Here is a 19,966-nt window from a genome sequence, read left to right on the forward strand (position 1 = left end):
ATTGCAGGATCTTTGCTGGACAGGAAGCATAGAGTAATAAATTGTCAAGACCCATATCTCCATGGATTTTACAATGTAAAGGGAGAGATAGAAACCACACAAATAAACATGGGTAAAAGGATAATTATAAGTTATGATAATAACAATAAAGGAAAAGAATAGGATCCTAAGAAAGGTAATAGTGACAAGAGATTCCCTGTTTATTTTTGGTCATTTCTATGGACATGCCAAGTTGGGACTTGAGGTTGGAAGACCCATCTTAACCAAATAATATTCTGTGTGGAAGGTACTGAGTGTGTGCATATCCTGAGGATAAGGAGAAGTTGGCTTCTTCAAAGAACTGAAACATCACCTGTGTGGCTGTAGCCCTGGGAGCAGGAGCACAGGGACGCAAACCAAGGTCAAACCACGCATTGGGTGTCATGGTCATGGCCCCGTTTTTATCCTAAGAGCCCAGGAAAGCCTTGGGAAGTTTTGTATCCAATGTTCTCCATATACCTGAGTGGCAACACTGCATATCCACTTGCATTAGTCAGTCTCCTACGAGTCATTCCTGATACTTCCCTCTCCCTGACACGTCATATTGAACTAACCACCATGTCCTGTCAACCTAATGTCTTAATATCCTCTTGAATCCTTCCACATGGTTCTGTCTGCATTGACACTCCCTTGCTCAAGAACTTCTGGCTGGCTTCCTGCTTTACTCTGGACCCCTCTGTCTAGCCTGCACAACAGCCAACTGATCTTTTAAAAATGCAACAATGATCATATGTATTCCAATGCTCAAAACCCTTTGGTGGCTTTCCATTGTTCTTGGATTTAAGAATAAAATCCTGACCACGACCTATGAGGTCCTGTAAGACTTACTTTCTTCCCTAACTCTCATTTGCTTTCCGGCCACCTTGCCCTTCCTTCATGGCTAGAGCACAATATACCCGGCCCAGGACTTTTGCAAATACCATTCATTCTACTATAAATGCCTCTTTTCCTTCATTGCCTTATGAATTTTGTCCTAGTCAACCACTTTATTATTTCTCTCTTGAGATCTCAGCATATGTCTTAGGAACTTTCCCTCACCCAGTTGTTATACATTTGTGACAGCTTCCAAGAGAACCGTCTTCCTTCCTTCCCTAGCAAGTCTCTCAAAACATAATTATAGGTTTATGTAGGATTATTGGATGATTATTTGCATCTCCCATTTTTTTGTGAGCTCCAAGATTGTTCAGTATTTAAATTGTGTGGTTTTGGGAGTATATACATATGTTAAAATTCTTTAAGTGTATACTTTAAATGCATGCAGTTTTTGTACATCAATTATAAGTTTAGAAAATTAGTCATATGCTGTGAGTCAATAAAGAGTCCATTTGGGCCAATAAGGGAATGGCTACATTTTGATGGCTTTTCACAATATCCATCTGCATTTTAAAATGCCCTTTGATTTTGCAATTCGATTTTGAAAATCTTTTATAAAACATTAAACAAAATGTTTTATACAAATATGAGTGAACATGCTTATAGATGTAAGCATGTTTATTGCAGAATCCTTTGAAAAGCTAAAAAATAGAAACAATATGAAAGTCTATGAATAGGGAAATTATGAGCTACTGAATAAGTTTTTAAAGATTTATATCTGTTTACCTAAACTAAACGCCACAAGAAATTATTCAAGAAGACAGTCAAGCTGCAGAGTCAAGCACTCGCCCAAACCCCACTCTACATGTGAATATGTTTGGATATGTCTGAATAGGCAGGGACAACAGCATCAATATTGGTTGCTGATATGGCTGGTTTGGGGATAATGGGATTAGTGTGAGAGATTGTTAACTTTTAAAAGTATATACACATTTACACATTCCCCTCATTTTCCCTCTCACATGGTGAGCATATACCACTTTAATAATTTTTGAATCTCAGTTTTGAAGAAAACATTTTGCCAATTAGTACACATTAAAAAGTAATTCCTCTCACCTAGGTAATGGGTAGATAGGCACAGCAAACTACCAAGGCACACATTTATCTTTGTAAGAAATCTGCATGTCCTGCACATGCATCCCAGAACATAAAATAAAATGAATTTTTTTTAAAAGAAAGTAATTCCTCTCACTCTCAAAATAAATACAAAAGGAAATCAGTCACCCAGACTTTTGTCCAAGTTTGGCTCCAGCATTACCCAGTGATCTTATCAGATTCTCAATTGCATCATTTCAAAAGGGACTAATCATATCTAATTTTTGTACTAAATATGAGGATTCAATGAGGTAACATTTAAACAGGACCAAGTGTGGAAGGTATCCTAATGAAATCTGTTTCTTAAGAAAGGTAGGTAGGTTTGAAGGATTGTAGGGCCATCCTTGAATGTCAAGAACTGCCATAGTCTGAGTTTTGGTTTAAGCTTTCTTCTGTGACTGAAATGCCCTTCCTTCTTCTTCTCCATATCTTCAAATCCTTTATCATCCATCAAGTCATGGATCAAATATTATTACATCAAAGAAATCTTTCCGGATTTCTGGGGGAGCATGAATGGTTCTTTGTGCTGGTTCCCATGTTCCCATGTCTGTGCCTCTGTTATGCTGTGCCCTGTTGAGTATATTTAGTTGGTTATGCACATATATCTTCTGCATCAAGACTGTGAGCTACTTGAAAGCAAAAATCATGGGATATTCAACTGTGTACCCTTACTATCTTGCCCTTGGCTAGAAGCTCTATGATTTAAATTTCTTCGCTTCTTGCAAAATACAAGAAACATTTACAGAACAGCTGCTCTCTGGTAAACACTGTTCTAATTGCTCACCATTAGATTGCACCAGGAACATTGAACAGAAGAGGCCAAATTCTTGCCTCGTGGAGCTTACATTTTAATGAAAGTAGGCAGAAAAAGGAATGAAATAAATCAAGTTTTAACATTGTGTTAAAAGATATGTATTAAAAAATATATATACATAGGAGAAAAAATTAAGCAGCCAAAGAAGATAGACATATTAGGGCAGATGATGCAGTTTTAAATAAAGTGATCAAGGAAGGCTTCACTGAGAAGGTGATATTTAGGAGAAGACCTTAAAAAATGAAGGAGCAAGCCATGTAGCCATCTTGGGAAAGAGTAATTTAGGCACAGGGAAGAGGAAATTTAAGGTCCTATAAAAAGAACATACTTGGACTGTTTAAAGACTGACAAGGATCCCAATATGGTTGGAGTGAAAAGAAGAAAAATGATGAGTAGGAGAAAGCAAGGGAAGTGAATAGCTCTGATAGGATCTTTGCCACCATTGTAAAGAAATTTTAAAATGTAGCATTTGCTTCAAATGAGATGGGAAATGGCAGAAAGAATTAATCTGAATTGAATTCTATTTAAATGGAATTACTCTATCTACTCAGCATTTCTGTAAAAAGCTAGGTGTAAATTCCCTCAGGTACTTGAGTCATGATAGAAAGTTTGGGATTTGGGACAGAATAGTGATGATGTAGATTGTGTCCTCAGCATGTCACAGGGAAATTCTCTGCTGGGAGTTAGACACACCTGGCTGGAACTCCCATGTAGCCTCTACCAGTTTTGGTATCTCAGGCATGATACCAATTAGCCTCCCTGAGCCTCAGTTTCTTCACCTGTCATATGCAGAAAACAATGCCTCCTCAACTCAATTCAATTACATTGCGATTATGAGATTACAAGGAGATAATGGTGCGAAAGGGTCACAAAAGAAAAATTCTATGCAGATGAAAGAGATTCTTGATCTTTAAGAACAGGTATACCTGCTGGCTGCAGACACGGGTCTTATTGGAGGGTAGGGGAAGAAGGCAATGAAGGGGAGGAAGAGGAAATACACATTGTAAAGCAGTTGGGAAATCTTCAAAATCTCTATAGATCATTGGAGATCTTTGTCGGCGACCTGTTAGGAATTTACCAAATCCCGTATTGATATGGCACCTTCCCAACCCCCAACATGAAAAAGTGATTTCAAAGTGTACAACAGACAGGTGAAGATAAAGGCAGAAAAGTTCTGGTAGAGTGTGTTTCTCACATAAAGGTAGTGTATTAATTAATATAGTTGTAGTAAATGCGTTATCCAGGCAGAAATCAGAGAGTCAACATCGGAAAAGAGATTTTGCAGCCACATTTGGTGGGGAGAAGCAGTTTGTGTGCCAGATACTGAATATAATAGACATCCTAGGTAATTTAGTTAAGTGGGATGTGATATTTGAAATTGACACAATCCCTAGAAAACGCAGTGTGAGTTGTCTGAATTTACTGTGGAAGGTAACATGCATTTTTCAACATTTGGTAGACATTCACTCTTGGTTTGTCTACCTGTATTATTAAAATTATTTTTGCTGCATGCAGACCTCTTTTGGCTAAGTAAAAGCAGGAAGACAGACAAACAAACAAAACATTTATTAAACATACACTTGAGTTACTTCCAGAGTTTCTGTGTTTGGGAAGGACAAAACCCAAGACAGCTTTTGAGAACTCAGTAGAAGCAGCACATAGAAACATAGAAACTTTATTCTAGATTAGAGCACTGCTTTAATTGGCATCTTGCTCCATGACAAGATTTCAGTCTTGTCTTACTGTCTGCATTAAATAATTCTGGGAGAATACTGTATTTCTAGCTCTGCTGTCACATTTTCCTTCTGATAAGTGGGCAAGAACCACAGCCATGGCTGCAGAGGATCCACCTCTGTGTAATAAGGTGGTGGCATGAAAGGGCTGCACTAAACATTTCGAGGACTCTTCCATCCCTGACACTGCTATTCTATGAGAAAAATAGTGACTCTGGGGAAGGCAATGATTTTACTAATTTTAAAAGGTCAGTTTTAAGTTTACTAGCATAGGAAAGTGGGCTCAGATAGTTTTAAAATACTTTCCAAAAAAGATGTGTAAAACTTTTAACTCTGAAACTGCATACATTTTTAGGAGTTGAGAGCTTGTTTTGAGGTCAGGTTTTATTCCTCTTTCTGTCACTTATTGGCTCTGTGAATTTGAACTTGCTACATTATCTGGGCTTTAGTCCTCCTATTTTGAACCATTCTTTGATTATCCGTTTGAATATATAAACATATAAATATTCACCAGGATATATATATATATATATTTGGATCATTAAAACTTTAAACATGGCCAGAAAAAATTACTAACAGCAACACGAATCTTCTCAATCAACTATGTGATCCCAAAGCGCCATATTTATTCTAACTTTCTAAAAGCAAAAATGCAGTCGGGGTGTTCAAAATGAGTTCTGTTTGGTTGAAGCCAGAGCCTGAATCCTGAGAACTCGCTGGGAGTTGCTTTGAAGGCTCTGTCCTGGAGGACTTGTGAAGCAGAACTGGAAAAGCAGGATTTGGCTGCTCTTGGATTGTCCAGGAGCCACATGGGTATGTCCTTTGAAACACAAGTCAAAGAGAGGAAAGCAATTAACAAGTAGAGAGGATTTAAGATGTTAAATAAACCAAAGAACTTTTAACCTTTTCCTTAACATTTTTCTGCTTCTGCACTATAAAATACAAGAGGTTTCATAATAAAGTCAACTATAATACATATTTAAGGAAATAAGCAACAACAACAAAAAAGGAAAAATTCCAAGTGTATAAAGAATCAGAAACAAGAATGAAGGGAGAATGTGCATTGAATAAACCCCTAAGGATAAGCTGAGTCACCAGTTTTACTCGAGTTCTGGATAGATAGATGATGAAAAAGAAAAAACAAGTCACACAAGTCTTTTTTTTTTTTTTTTTTTTTTTTTTTTTTTTTTTTTTTTTTTTTGAGACAGAGTCTTTCTCTGTCACCCAGGCTGGAGTGCAGTGGCACCATACTGGCTCACTGCAGCTTCTGTCTCGCAGGTTCAAGTGATTCTTCTGCCTCAGCCTCCTTAGTGGCTGGGACTACAGGCACCCGCCACCATGCCTGGCTAATTTTTTTGGCTTTCACAGTGTTAGCCAGAATGGTCTCTATCTCCTGACCTTGTGATTTGCCCGCCTCAGCCTCCCAAAGTGCTGGGATTATAGGCATGAGCCATAGTTTCACTCTTGTTGCCCAAGCTGGAGTGCAGTGGCTTGATCTCAGCTTATCACAAGCTCTGCCTCCCAGGTTCAAGAAATTCCCCTGCCTCAACCTCACAAGTAGATGGGATTACTGGCACATGTCACCATGCCTGGCTAATTTTGTATTTTTAGTAGAGGAGGGGTTTCTCCATGTTGGTCAGTCTGGTCTCGAACTCCTGACCTCAGGTGATCTGCCCCCCTCGGCCTTCCAAAGCGCTGGTATTACAGGTGTGAGCCACCGTGCCCAGCTGTCACATAAATCTTACAAGCAGAAAAGAGGAATCTGACTTTAGGGAAGGCATTTTTTTTTTCTTGCCTAATTTCTAAAAGAAAAATTTTCCGTAAGACTTCATGAAAGGGTTACAAGTGACATTGTGGCCAAGGGCGGTTTTGCTCATCCGGTGCACTGGAATTTCCTGTCTGACTTACTTATTCTTAGATCCCTCCCTAGGAAGCTCTGACGGAGCCAGTCTAAGCATAAAAATCTAGTGTGTCCTGTAGTAGATTTTGTCTTAATCCAAAACACTTGTATAGAAATTAAGAATTCATTAAGTGACTTTCTATCCATTACCTCTTTTGATAATTTTAGTAATCTAGTGAGGTTCATCCAAATTTGTTCTTATGCAGGAAAGAAAATTTGTATTTAAAATATCAAATGACTTAAGACACAAAAAAAAGATGACTTGAATTCATATGATTTTAAACAATGCAGGACAAGTGGAGTTAGAATTTTAAGTCTATTGAAAATATTAAGGCCAGTAAAAATCATGCCAATGTTGTTCAGTAGAGGTTGAGAGGCTCTCAGATGAAACCAGGTATTCAGTTATTGGATATTTTTCCAAATACTGTACCTCTCTCTACTCATCATATCAGATAGTGTGTAGAATCTCTTCTCTCAGAGTTCACCTTATTTGTAGCGCATTCATAATGCTTATCCCTTCCTCCAGATATTCTTTATCTTTTCCAAGGCATTCCCAAGGCCCCTTTATACATAACTTTATCATTTCCTTCCACAGTTATGAGATACACAGAGCTACGTGATTGCTGAGTCCATAAACTTCTCAATAGCCAGCTAGGTTTTCATTTCAGTAGCATTCACTGATTGACATTGTAGGTATGGATTAAAGAAGAGTTAAAGAAACTTGTTTAAAAAATAAATAAATAAAGGAGGGACTGGCTGGGTGTCGTGGCTCATGCCTGTAATCCTAGCACTTTGGGAGGCCGAGGTGGGTGAATCACTAGGTCAGGAGTTCGAGACCATCCTGGCCAACATGGTGAAACCTCATCTCCACTAAAGAAAATGCAAAAATTAGCCAGGCATGGTGGTGCACACCTGTAGTCCCAGCTCTTGGGAGGCTGAGTTAGGAGAATCAATCACTTGAACCCAGGAGGCAGAAGTTGCAGTGAGCCTAGATGGCACCACTGCACTCCAGTCTGGGCAACAGAGTGAGACTCCATCTCAAAAAAAAAAAAAATGTTGATAAGAGAAACATAAGATCTATCTATCCAACTATCTATCTTAATTTAGGAAATGCCAGCTGCATGCCGTGTCTCATACCTATAATCCCAACAGTTTAGGAGGCTGAGGTGGGCAGACCACTTGAGGCCAGGAGTTCGATATCAACCTGGGCAGCATGGTGAAACCCTGTCTCTACTAAAAATACAAAAATTAGTCTCTTCCTTAGTTGCTTCCTTCTCCTTAGTTTAATGTTTTGTTGTTGTTTTTTTTTTTTTTTTTTTACATCCCTAGATTGAGCCATTCCTCCCGGCTCATCAGGGCATCTTAAGTTGATCATGCATCAATTCCAATTTTTTCATATGCAGTTAAAAAAAAATATGGTATTAAGATTCCCTGTGTTTTAAAAATTCATAAGGAGAAAAGTGGGGCTCAGGCAGGTAAAGTGCCCTGACCATGGTTACATAACCATTAAGTGGCTGATGTAGAAGTTGAACTTACATCTTGTCTGTGTGTTCTGCTCTTTCTGCTCCTCCATGTGGCCTTGCCTATTGGACTACGTCATAGACCAGACCTGTAGGGTATACTCTAAGGATCTGGGGTGTGGGGTCCAAAAATTATAGGTGTGTACCAGAAGCCTGAATGAAGGTAAAGTATTAGGACACCTGCAAGAAGAGAGAGACTGTTCTCTGAGAAGATGGGAATGAAAACATACAAACAGAAGTGACTGAGTTTAAAAGCTTAATTGACCTTAGGGTAAGAGTCAGGCGTGTCTGGGTTGGGCATGTTTTGATTTCAATACCCAAGCCTGATTCTCATCCTTAGAAGCAGATGGGAAAGGGTGGACTAAGTTCTGGGGGAATACAATAGTAGCTTTCTGAACTTACATTAATCACACCCAGATTATGAAATGGAGCCAATAGGGAAAAGGAGTATTTCCAGACCAGATCACAAACAGAAGTTGGGAAAGGCCACACTTCCTGAATATGCATATAGAGTAACTCAACTGAGCAAAGGAGTAGTGTTGTATTTCCATGAACATCTTGAGATGTGTCTTAGATTGCTTAGCTTAATCATTATTCTCCGCTGCCTTCTCCTATACTATTCTGCTCTGTTCTCCAGTAGCACCGTGGCTTAGAGATACAGCACAGGCCCTGGAATCAGGCTGCTTGAATTCAAATTCTGTCTTCCTCCTTTATTAATAGAGCCACATTAGCAAACCTCCCTGAGCCTTTATGTCCTTATTTATAAAATTTAAGAATAATAATGTCTATTTTGCATAAGGATTATGAATTAAATTAAATACTACATAGCACTTAGTCATTAATCACTTAGCTTAATGCCTGAAACAGAGTAAGAACACCATTCATACCAGTTACTAATATTACTACTTTTCCAGATCTAACACTTCTGTGTTTATATTTCAATACGCATTTTCAGGAGAGAGCTGAGTAGGGAAAAACAAGTATTTCTGAGCACTCAAACTATATTGTTTGCCCATAAATCTAACTGCGTGAGATAGAAAGTTTGTTATCCTTTTTCTTTGAATTAGGTTCAGCAAATTTCACTCTTCTCATGAGTAACTAACTGCATGACTACATGGGTCCTTAGATTGTTAGTGCATGCTAGCCCTCATTTCACAGGCTGAGCTTGTACAAAGCAAGTTCCTAGCAGAGTTGTGACAGGAACCAGGTCTCCAAACTTGCAATCCTTATTCACTTCATCTCACAGTTGTACCTCCTGTCTTAAGAAAATTTTATTATTAGAAACTTGTACATGATAAAAGTACATTCATTTAAGATTAATTAAAAAAACTACAGTAAGAATTTTTTTTAAATATACTTTTTCTGCTTGTAGGTAGACATGGGTAACCAAAATTATTGAATAAAACTGGACAGACCCTTTTTCCTTTGTCCAATACACTGTTATTTCAGTTGTAAATTTTAAGTGAAAAATCACCTGAGGATGTCACTTTGATGAATGCTTTCCTTGATGATCATCAAATTCCATAAATCCTCTTGAGAAAAAAAGAGAAAATAAGAATTAGAATTCAGACTGAACAGGAGTGTTAGAGTGATCACAAAGGTGCTGTATAATGTTTGAGCCATACTGTTCTTCTCCAGATTTTTCTATGTCAGAAAGAAATAAGACCTAAAATTTCCACATAGTTCATAGTGGACAAGCAATTTGTGCACAATTATCTTTTTGCACCTGCCAACAAACCCATTAGTTAGGTATCTATTCACACATAAACTCCATAAAGGCATATATTTTGGCATATTTTTTCAGTAATATATTCCCAGCACCTAGAACAGTGCATGGAAAATAGTAGAAATTAATAAATATTTATTGAATGCATTTTATTGTCTCTTTTGTGTGTGAGAAAACGTTTGAAGCTCAAAGATTAAACAACCTGTCCAAAGTACATGGCTGGTAAGTTGCAAAGAAAAGTTAAAAACTTGGCTCTCCAGAGTCATTACTAAATGCTAGAAACATTATGCCCTATGGCTTAAGGACTGGGTACCAGGATATCTGCTGAGATCGTAGAAGATAACTAAAATGTGGTTTGTGAATTATAGTCTAGTGGAGAAAACAGACAACTCAGATACAAGTAATTTAATACAATGTGGGGATAAAAGTTGTTTTGAAGATTTCTGCAAAGCATTATGAAATCCCTGAACATGAAAAACTGAAATTTCTGATGTCTGTGACTTTTTTACAGAATTCGTTTCTGAATTGGGCTCTAGAAAATGATGAGACTTGCTAAGTGAACAGAGTGGGGTTTTGGTTTGGGGGCTAGGCATTTTCAGCAGAGGAAAAAATCACATGCACAGATATTGGGGGTTTATACAAACGTGACCTGCTGTAAAATGAAACTCATTTGTCATTGGGCTTGAGGTTGCACAGGTGAAAAATGTGACTGAAAGCTACACTGGCATCAGAGAAGGACCTTTGACATCAGCCTAATGCATTTACTTGAATTTTGGAGACAATGGAAATTCATGAAAAACTTCTAAGCATGGCAGTTATATGACCAAATTTACATATTTTGATATAAGTTCTGGTAGTAGGTAGAAGATGAATTGGTGAGGCAGAAAGAAAGTAGAACTTATTAGAAATCCAACAAAAAGAGAGAAAGAAAAGAGTGGAATTTATTAGAAATCCAATAAAAAGAACTTGGGAAAGAGATGATGAAGGACTCAACTTGACCAGCTAGTCAGTGGAGCTGAGAAAGAGAAATGTATATAGGGTGCATATACTTATACCTGAGGACGGTATATAAGGTAGAACATTCAGCAATTCAATGAAGGTGGTGATGAGCAGGAAGGATTTGAGAAGATCCTTAGGTTTCTGGATTCTGGGTGGATGACGATGTGACTTAATGAGATATGGAGGAGGGTTTTGAGTGAGATGATGGGCTTGGCTTTAGACCAGTGAAATTTGAAACAGTAGTAGAAAAACGATGGAATTTTGTGGCAAGCAATCAGTTATTTCATCTGGAGCTCAGGAAAAATATCGCAACAGAAATGTGAATTTGAAGCTCATTAGATTATAGGCAGTATTCCCAATGTGTAAACTGCAATGTGAAAAACCAAGCACATTTGGAATTATAAGGAACAATGACATTTGGTGGGCAGGTGCATGAAGAAAAGTCAAATAAAAAGAATGAGAAAGAATGACTAGTGGTAGAGAGAGAACCATGAAAATATGTCATGGAACCCACAGGGGAAAATATTCCCAAGAATTAAGGGCTCTCAAAGGGTGAGAGGAGTTAAGAATATGTATATTTTTCAGAAAAATGATGAGCAAAATGCAGTCTAGGTAGCTCCGAGGTAATCCAAAAGCAAGTGGAGAAAACAATCCAGTCTATTCACTGTCCCCAAAGCTTGTCTCTAGCATTTATTATGCATCTGACACACCACTTAGGCATCATACATATTGGAGTAAATAAAGTAAAATTCTCACCTTTATGAATCTTTGTTATTCCTCTCATTCTCTCTTCCAAATCAAATCTTGTTCAGTCATTCAAGGCCCAAATTACATCTTGCCTTTGCCGTAAACGCTTCCCTAAGCACATTGGCCCCACTGACAGCTCCTTTCACTGGAAACTGCCTGTGATATTTGGCTGACATTTATCTTGCCAGACTTATTGCATTCTGCATTGGCTTATGTAATTCTACCATAAGGACTGCAAATTATTTGAGGAGAAGGGATTAAGAGTCTAGATTTTTCCTTCACAATCCATGTCCCCGTTTGGTACATGTTAAGTGCTTAGCCATACTTTCTGATGTCTCCTCCTATCCTCCACCCCCTATTTTGCTTACGGTCTTCCCTTGAACAGGGAATTATGGGTATGCCTTAGGTCCTGGCTCTACCACCCGCAGATTTATCTCTTGAGCAGACATTGCTGTGTCTTTGAGCAAATATCCTTCAGGATTTCTCAGTCATATTAAGGTAGATGGGCTTTAGGTCTCATCTGCAATATATCTTTCCTTAATTAATGAATCCAAGTGGCTGACACTATACAGCAGGTACTGTGCTCTTGCAACCAGTCAGGTGATCTGGTCTCTACTTTCACTTAGCTACTTGATTAAAAATAAATAAGTCATTTCAGATGATAACAAATATTATGACACTGTAACAAGGTAAAGTGAGAGAATAACAGGCAGTGGGAATGGAAGAAGACAGTATTAACAAGAATGGTCATAGAATAGTTTCTGAAGAAGTGACTTTGAGATTAGCTGCAGGCCCAAGAACTAGTCATGAGAAAACGGGAGCATTTTAGAAAGGAGAGAGAGCAAGGGAAGACTAATAATTTCTAGCAACAGAAAGAAGGCCATTTTCTCAGAATATAATGAGGGAAAGGGAAATCAGTAGATGAAGGGCCATTTCTGAGCCTAGAGTGGACAACAATTCTTTAGCATATCACAGAGTCAACTCTTATGGCTAACACAGAGAAAAATGTCCTATTTTATACTTGCAAAATTCCCTAGGGAAGGAATGAAAAGAACTATTAGTGTTTTAACTCCTTGCTTTGCTGTGTGAATGTAACAACACTAATTCAACTGGAGCCTAATCTGTAGTTTGTATCTAATGGGTGGTGCTCCTCTTGTTGACCTATGGCTTTCCTTCTTGTTTACATTAACCATCTTGGAAAGATAACAGTTGCAAAAGCACCCACAATAGGAAATGTAGCAATTTTAAAAAGCACCTGGGAGTTTTAACTATTTGTGGAGAAGGATTGCCTGTAGAACACTGCCCAATCAGATGACAACCTATCCCTTTAAGCAGATGAGAGATTACAAAACCCCCGATTACTCCTACACGGAAGTGGTTCTTAATCTGCTATTGGTTAAAGATCCCTTTGAGAATCTAATAGAAGTCATGAACACTTTCCCCAGGAAAATGCAAAACACACACACACACACACACACACACACACACACACACACACACTCTGACACAAAATACTAATAAGGGCTGGGCGTGGTGGCTCACGCCTGTAATCCCAGCACTTTGGGAGGACGGGTGGATCATGAGGTCAGGAGATCGAGACCATCCTGGCTAACACGGTGAAACCCCGTCTCTACTAAAAAAAAAAAAATACAAAAAATTAGCCGGCGCGGTGGCGGGCGCCTGTAGTCCCAGCTACTCAGGAGGCTGAGGCAGGAGAATGGTGTGAACCCAGGAGGCGGAGCTTGCAGTGAGCTGAGATCTGGCCACTGCACTCCAGCCTGGGCGACAGAGCAAGACTCCATCTCAAAAAATAAAAAATAAAAAAAAATAATAAAAATGTAAAGGCTTTCTGGAACTTTAAGGCCCATCCATGCAGCCCAGAACACCTGATCAAGGCATGACTTTTGAAAATTTCTGTATATCAGAACTACCTGAAAAGCTTGTTGGAAACCATATCCACGGCCTTGTCCCCAGAAAAATGCAAAATGGGTTGCAGAAATCAGCATTTAAAAAAATAAATTCCCCCAAGGGATTCTGTAACAGGTGGATAGACCACACCTAGTGAAACTCTGCCTCAGGATCTATATGGGAGAAAATTAGAGAGCAGAGGCTTAGCGCGGTGGAAACCAAAAGCACCTGGAAATTCAGAAGAGTGAATTTCATCCTGGAGCACTGAAATTCGGGAGATTAATATGGGGAGAATAAAGCATACAGTAAGGTAACAGTGTCAAATCGGAACTACATAGGCAAAAATAACATGTATTGGGAATTAGACACAGGCTTGGAAGCAGGCTGAGAATATTGGAAAGACTCTGGGATTGGTGATCTGCCCGAAGGCAGTCCCTCATAATGAAACCAACACTCATGCTGAGAGGTTCTCTCGTTTGTCTCTAAAGAGAGGTTATCTACTGTCTCTGCTAACCTTCTTGAGCTACTCAAGCTAGAAAATATAGGCAGCATTCATCACACCCATCACTAATGAGCGAATCACTACCTCTTATCTTCATCACATAATCACAGTGCTTACCCGGGGCGGGCCATCTATTATTTTAACTTTACAGTTAAAATAGGAGCAAATAGAGGCCTTCAGAGTAGGAGGGCCTTGTTCAAGACCACCTAGTAAAATAGCACCTGAGTTAGAATCAGAACTTGGCTTTTCATTCCTTACTCTAGTGCTCTTCCTCCTCCCTATTTGGTCCTGAGATTAAATTTAAAAAAAAAAAAAAAAAATTCCTGTATGGAACCACTTGATGGGAATGTGCTTTCCCCCAAAAAGCTCAGGGCAGTGAATTCAGATGCAAAGTATATTTTAAGTAGAGCAACATTTTTCAATGAAAATAACACATTTACTGGTGCCACAAATTATGTTTCTCATATATTTTAATGCCATGTGATCATTGTGTGGTCATTATGAACAGAGAACTGAACAAAAAGCAACGTTTGTCTCAGTGCTTACGTGCTCCTGGACATGGAGCGGAGGATGAACTCAACTGCATTCTCAATGATCTCTGTGCCCAGGAGGTTTAGGAATTTGGGGAAGTCTGGCTTTGGGTCTTTGCCTGAGTTGTCTGGCTTGTCGTCTGGCTTGTCTGGTTTGTCGTCTGAAAAACAGAACAGAATCTCAGAGGTGATTCTCAGCAACAAAGAAGAAAGTCTCCTTTCCGTGTGGGGAACTCTTGGGATTCTTTCTGACCCACTCACTAATTTCATAGCCTTATATGGTTATATTCATCGAACATTTAATGCCTGTCTGGATAAAATCTTCACATGCATTATCTCATTTATTTGTAAAAACAAACAAAAAGACCGACTGATATTGATACTTAGGTAGACACTGGCACTGCCTTGTGAGTGAGAAAAGCAAAGTTCCTAGAAGCTAACTACTTATCTCAGAGTTAAGCAGCCAGTAAGTGCCAGTGCCAGGACTGACATACAAAATGTCTGCTTTTCCATATGATCTCCATGCCCATCGTAATAATAATATTAAAGATAAATTATCAACTGGGTGAAGTGGCTCATGCCTGTAATCCCAGCACTTTGGGAGGGCGAGATGGGAGAATTGCTTGAGGACAGGAATTTGAGACCAGCCTGGGTAGCATAGTGAGACTTCCATCTCTACAAAAAGTAAAAAGTAGCCAGGTGTGATGGTGCACACCTGTAATCCCAGCTACTTGGGAGGCTGAGGCAGGAGGATCTCTTGAGCCCAGAAGAAAGGACTGTAGTGAGCCATGATCGTTCCACTGCACTCCAAGCCTGGGTGACAGAGTGAGACCCTGTCTCTAAGAAATAAAATAGATAAATACAAATGAACCATTTGTTGAGTACATGTCTAAGATGATCTACATGGATTGTCTTATTTTATCATAGAAACTCCACAAGGTAGGAACAATTATCCCAATTTAAAGGTAAAGAAATATAATTTGAGAGATGTTTAGAAACTGGTTGAAAGTCGCACAGTTAGTAAGTGGCAGAAATACAATTCAAACCCGTCAGTTTGGCATTAAAACTTGGATTCTAAAGTACTCTATGATGAGCTGCACAGTCTTTGATGGAAAAGTTATGCAGTTTGCACTTCTTTTAGAAGATTCAAAATAGTATAACAATAATGATGACAAAGAAATTCTATCACTTGCATATCACCTAGTAGTTTCGTAAACAGTGATTTTACAAATGTTGTGTAATTTTACCCCCTGAGCAATCTTACAGAGTATGCGTTTTTTTAGCTCACTGAACTGAGGAAGTGAAAAGATTAAGTGGCTTACGGAAGACCTCACAGAGAGTAAGAAAAATGCTGGGATGATGACTGCAGGCCTCTTACACTAGATTCTTTTTTTTTTTTTTTTTTTTGTGAAAAAGTCTCACTCTGTTGCCAGACTGGAGTGCCGTGGCACAATCTCAGCTCACTGCAACCTCCACCTCCCAGGTTCAAGTGATTCTCCTGTCTCAGCCCCCCAAGTAGCTGGGACTATAGGCGCCCTCCACCACGCCTGGCTAATTTAGTTGAGACGGGGTTTCACCATGTTGGCCAGGATGGTCTCGATCTCTTGACCTTCTGATCCATCTGCCTCGGCCTCCGAAAGTGTTGGGATTACAGGTGTGAGCTACCGTGCCCGGCCCTCTTACACTAGATTCTTAACCGCCCGTTGGAATGAGGGCCAAGGATCCAGAGTGAGGTCGATTACATCCAAGATCCCTTGCGGGCTTTTTGACTTTGCTTGGTTGTCTTTATTCCCAGGAGATGAGAAGAGATGGAAGAGTAACAGTAGCTACATGTGGTCTCCCCTCTGAGCCCTGGTCACAGGATAAAGTGGGACCTTTATTTTTTAATTTTATTGTTGCCTGACAAGTAATGTTACCAGACTGGGTAAATAAAAATACAGGATGCCTAGTTAAATGTAAATTTCAGATAAACAACAAATGCTTTTCTGGTACTATAAGAATGATCCATGCATTAATTAGGACACACTGATGCTAAAAGATTATTCATTGTTTATCAGAAATCCAAATCTAACTGTGTTTCTTGTATTTTATCTGGCAACCTCAGCACAAGTTTTAACTCAAGAAGTCCCAACTTCTAGACAATGTACCCCTGACTTTGGATAAAGAAATGTAACTACCTTTTGTGTGGAGGTTGTCAAATTATGTCAAAAACTTTACATCTATATTATATCCTAAAATGAAAACTAGTAGTGAAAAAGATTGGCAGGCAATTCTATGAGCGTTTATTGTTTACTATGACACAACTAAAGATTTGATAGAAGCACCAGTTTGGGACTTATAACCAAAAGCAATATACTAATCATTACTTATTCATATATCCGATTATTGGTTCCTTCATTCAAAAAGTATTTTTGAGCCTACTTTTTTAATGTTTTATTTTTGAAACAGGGCTTCACTCTCTCGCCCAGGCTGGAGGGCAGTGAAGTGATTATGGCTCACTGCAGCCTCAACCTCCTGGGTTCAAGAGATCCTCCCACCTCAGCCTCCTGAGTAGCAGGGACTACAGGCATATGCCACCACAGCTGGCTAATTCTTATATTTTGTGTAGAGATGGGGTTTCGCCATGTTGCCCAGGCTGGTCTCGAACTCCTGGGCTTGAGTGATCTGCCCACATCAGCCTCCCGAAATGCTGGGATTACAGGCGTGAGCCATCGTGCCTGGCCCAAGCCTACTATTTTGTGCATAGTTATGCTAAGAGTCAAGGTAAAAAAAAAGACAACTATAGATATGACCTTCACATAAAGTGCCGGGCAACCTAGGTCCTCAGAAGGATTGTTTTGTTTTTATCGTGGGAAGGTGGTGGAAACAGAACTCATGTGTAAGATGCCTATTGTGCAGGTACTGCACCAGTGCTTTCAGCACATGCCTTAATCGTCATTCAGCTCAGTAGTGGCATCACAATTACAGGAGAGAAGGCAGATGCTCAGGAAAATTAAATGACTCACCTGAAATCACTCATCTAGAAAGTGGCTGACCCAGGGTTTGAACCCAATTTTTTCTTAACTCCACAAAGCACATTATTCACATTCTATAATACAACCTCCAAACAATTGTTCTGTAAAGACACTTGCCAAGGGCAAAGCAGTAATTTCTTGCGTAAAAGATGAGATATATTCTCCCGTTTTTCTATCTGGCTACTTGCAAAATAAATTCTATTGACTTGTTATTCTAATATGACACTAAAAGCTGCCTTTTCAAGATGCAAGAAGCCTGGGATTGGAGTGGGTGGAAATCAAAATCTTGGCCTTACCTTGTGAACCCCATATATATATTGAGAGGTATTAAAGTGTAATGGATTGCATGTTCTGGAGTTTTATAGACCTGTCGGATTCCTGCCTTTAACAAAACATTAGCCAGTTAACCCTGCACACAGTGCTTAACTTTGCTATCTCTCAGTTTCCTCACATGTTGTCAGGATTGAGAGATATTTTATATAATATATACACACACACACACATATATATCTATATCATATATACATACATATATCATATATATACCACTTATCACAGTACCAATCCCAAGGTAAACTTACCTTATATAAATAAATAATAAATGAAAGAATAAATAAATAAATAAATGTTCTCTATTTTATTGTTACTACTAATAATAATAGCAACAAAATGACTTATAAAATTCACTTTCTCCTCTAGTACTTTAGAAGATAATATAAATTTTAAAATGCTATTAAAATATCAAACCATTTATATCCTAGTAACAAATCTTCAAAGCCAATAGTTTAATATTTCCTTTTTTCAAGTATTATATGGGATAGCCTTTATTTACAGTAACTACTTCATTGAGTTTCTTAGTGAATGTGAACATAATTTCTTAACAAACAGTATTGCTGATATTTGTACAATTTTAATAGTTTGCAAAGTAATTATAAAAGCATATTCATTTGACCTGGTGAAGTTGATAGTTATCCCATTTTACAGATAAAAAAAAAACTGAGGTTCAAAGCAGTGAACTGATTTAACCAGTTTCAGAGTCTACAAGAGACAGGGTGGCGAATGGTCTTGGTATCAGATCTCACCTTTCACTTCACTGTAGTGATTTCTTTAGGAGTAGAATGGACTTAATAATCTCCCTGGCCATATCTAGAGTAATTCTGTTGTAATGTCTGCCTGAGTGTTGTTCAGCCAAGTTACATTCAAAGGATTCTGTTACTAAATGTTTGCACTCTCTCTGTTTTCTGGTCTCTCATTCTGAATGGAGCTCACAGTCTTTTGCAGACAAACAATAAATTAATTAATGAGAAGGCAGCATACAGCATGAGCTTCTATGTACTGGAAAAGGTGGGAAAGAAGTAGTTGCTTGATAATAGTAGAAAGAATCTAGGAACTTAGGTTGCACTCCCAGGTGCCACTTCCACCTATATATATGCTCAAGTAACTTGCCCTCTGCAAGCTGAGTTTATTAACCTGCAAAAAGGAAAATGATAAAACTGCACATGTTTACATCATTGGATTACTATGAGAACCAAATGAGATTGTACATGACAACAATAGCAGGTAATATTTATTGCATGCTTATTATCAACCAGGTATGCTTCCAATTTGTTTCATTCCTTTTATTGAATTTTCATGATAACTTTATGAGAAAGTTAAATGTCCCCATTTATATGTGAGGCCTAGAGAGATTGAATAGCATTCCTAAAGTCACATTTCTGGTTAGTGGTAGAGCCAGGTCTAGGAGTTATATTCCAGAGTACATATTCTTCACCATTGAATATCATTAGGTATAATTATCAAAAAATAAATGCCAGTCAGCTGCCATGGAATTTATACTAGAATAGTGTCATTGTATCATAAGCACATAAAAAATTTCAAACTTCATACATCCACTGAAAATAGAGGCTAGGTTTTTGTTAAAATCCTACTTTCTTTGTGTTAGAAGACATACCTCTTGTCTCCCAGGCCAGTGCTCTTTCTGCAGTGCCCAAAGACCCCTTCTTTCTTTTATGTTCTGAATCAGTGCCACCAGCTTTCTCTAGTCACTGCTAACTACTGAACAATTCGTGGGCTGTGATCAGAAGCACTTACCTGCATAGCAGGTCAGGATTAAGACAAGCAGTCCCAGGACAACTGTCAGGCGAAGTACTGAGACAGCCATTCTGGTAGCACTGGGTATTGGTGCAGATAAATTGTTCAGATACATCTGAAACATTGCTCCATTTATAAGGTATAGATAGGTGACATCATCTGCTTTGGAATTTGGATTGTTGCACAAGATGTCTGAACAGCTTGCTTTCGGATCTGTACTAATGAGCTATGCCCTATCATTCAAACCAAACATTTTTCAAATAGGGAAAGAAAAACCCTCTTGATTTTAAACATTTGTATCTATAAAGGGTTCTGGAGTGAATCTCTTCAGGCTAGTTTCAAGGCCAGCATTGATAATTAGAGGGATATCAGATAGAATTACTCATCAGTGCCAAGCAGCAGGCAACAAATCAGATTGGCAGGGCAAGCCTACTCCCTCCCTGTACACTCTGTGCCTTCCCTCATGCTCTGGGAC

At 38.7% G+C, this 19,966-nt stretch overlaps 1 protein-coding gene across 2 annotated transcripts; it reads right to left on the minus strand.

The window, feature by feature from the left end:
• Positions 1 to 2,427: 2,427 nt before the first annotated feature.
• On the minus strand, positions 2,428 to 19,646 carry CUNH5orf46 (chromosome unknown C5orf46 homolog). Of its 2 annotated transcripts, none has more exons than XM_017872508.1 (4): positions 19,492 to 19,646; positions 14,403 to 14,547; positions 9,449 to 9,506; positions 2,428 to 2,636 (listed from the first exon to the last, which is right to left on the minus strand). In XM_017872508.1, exons 1-3 carry the CDS (start codon positions 19,613 to 19,615, stop codon positions 9,458 to 9,460), a joined length of 318 nt encoding a protein of 105 aa, XP_017727997.1. In that variant the 5' UTR covers positions 19,616 to 19,646; the 3' UTR covers positions 2,428 to 2,636; positions 9,449 to 9,457. The 2 variants fall into 2 exon arrangements, with proteins under 2 accessions (XP_017727997.1, XP_017727992.1); XM_017872503.1 differs by lacking the exon at positions 2,428 to 2,636 and adding an exon at positions 5,146 to 5,374.
• Between the last annotated feature and the right edge of the window lie 320 nt (positions 19,647 to 19,966).

Source organism: Rhinopithecus bieti, unplaced genomic scaffold (assembly GCF_001698545.2).
Source record: "Rhinopithecus bieti isolate Rb0 unplaced genomic scaffold, ASM169854v2 scaffold_757, whole genome shotgun sequence".
In the NCBI taxonomy this organism is placed as follows: domain Eukaryota; kingdom Metazoa; phylum Chordata; class Mammalia; order Primates; family Cercopithecidae; genus Rhinopithecus; species Rhinopithecus bieti.

Excerpts from the sequence above, each read along its gene's own strand:
- CUNH5orf46 (XM_017872508.1), bottom strand. The coding sequence starts at position 19,615 with ATGTTTCAGATGTATCTGAACAATTTATCTGCACCAATACCCAGTGCT. Across the intron at positions 14,548-19,491 it reads AATCCTGACCTGCTATGCAG|ACGACAAACCAGACAAGCCA; the intron begins GTAAGTGCTTCT and ends TCTGTTTTTCAG. Across the intron at positions 9,507-14,402 it reads CGCTCCATGTCCAGGAGCAC|AGGATTTATGGAATTTGATG; the intron begins GTAAGCACTGAG and ends TTTTTTCTCAAG.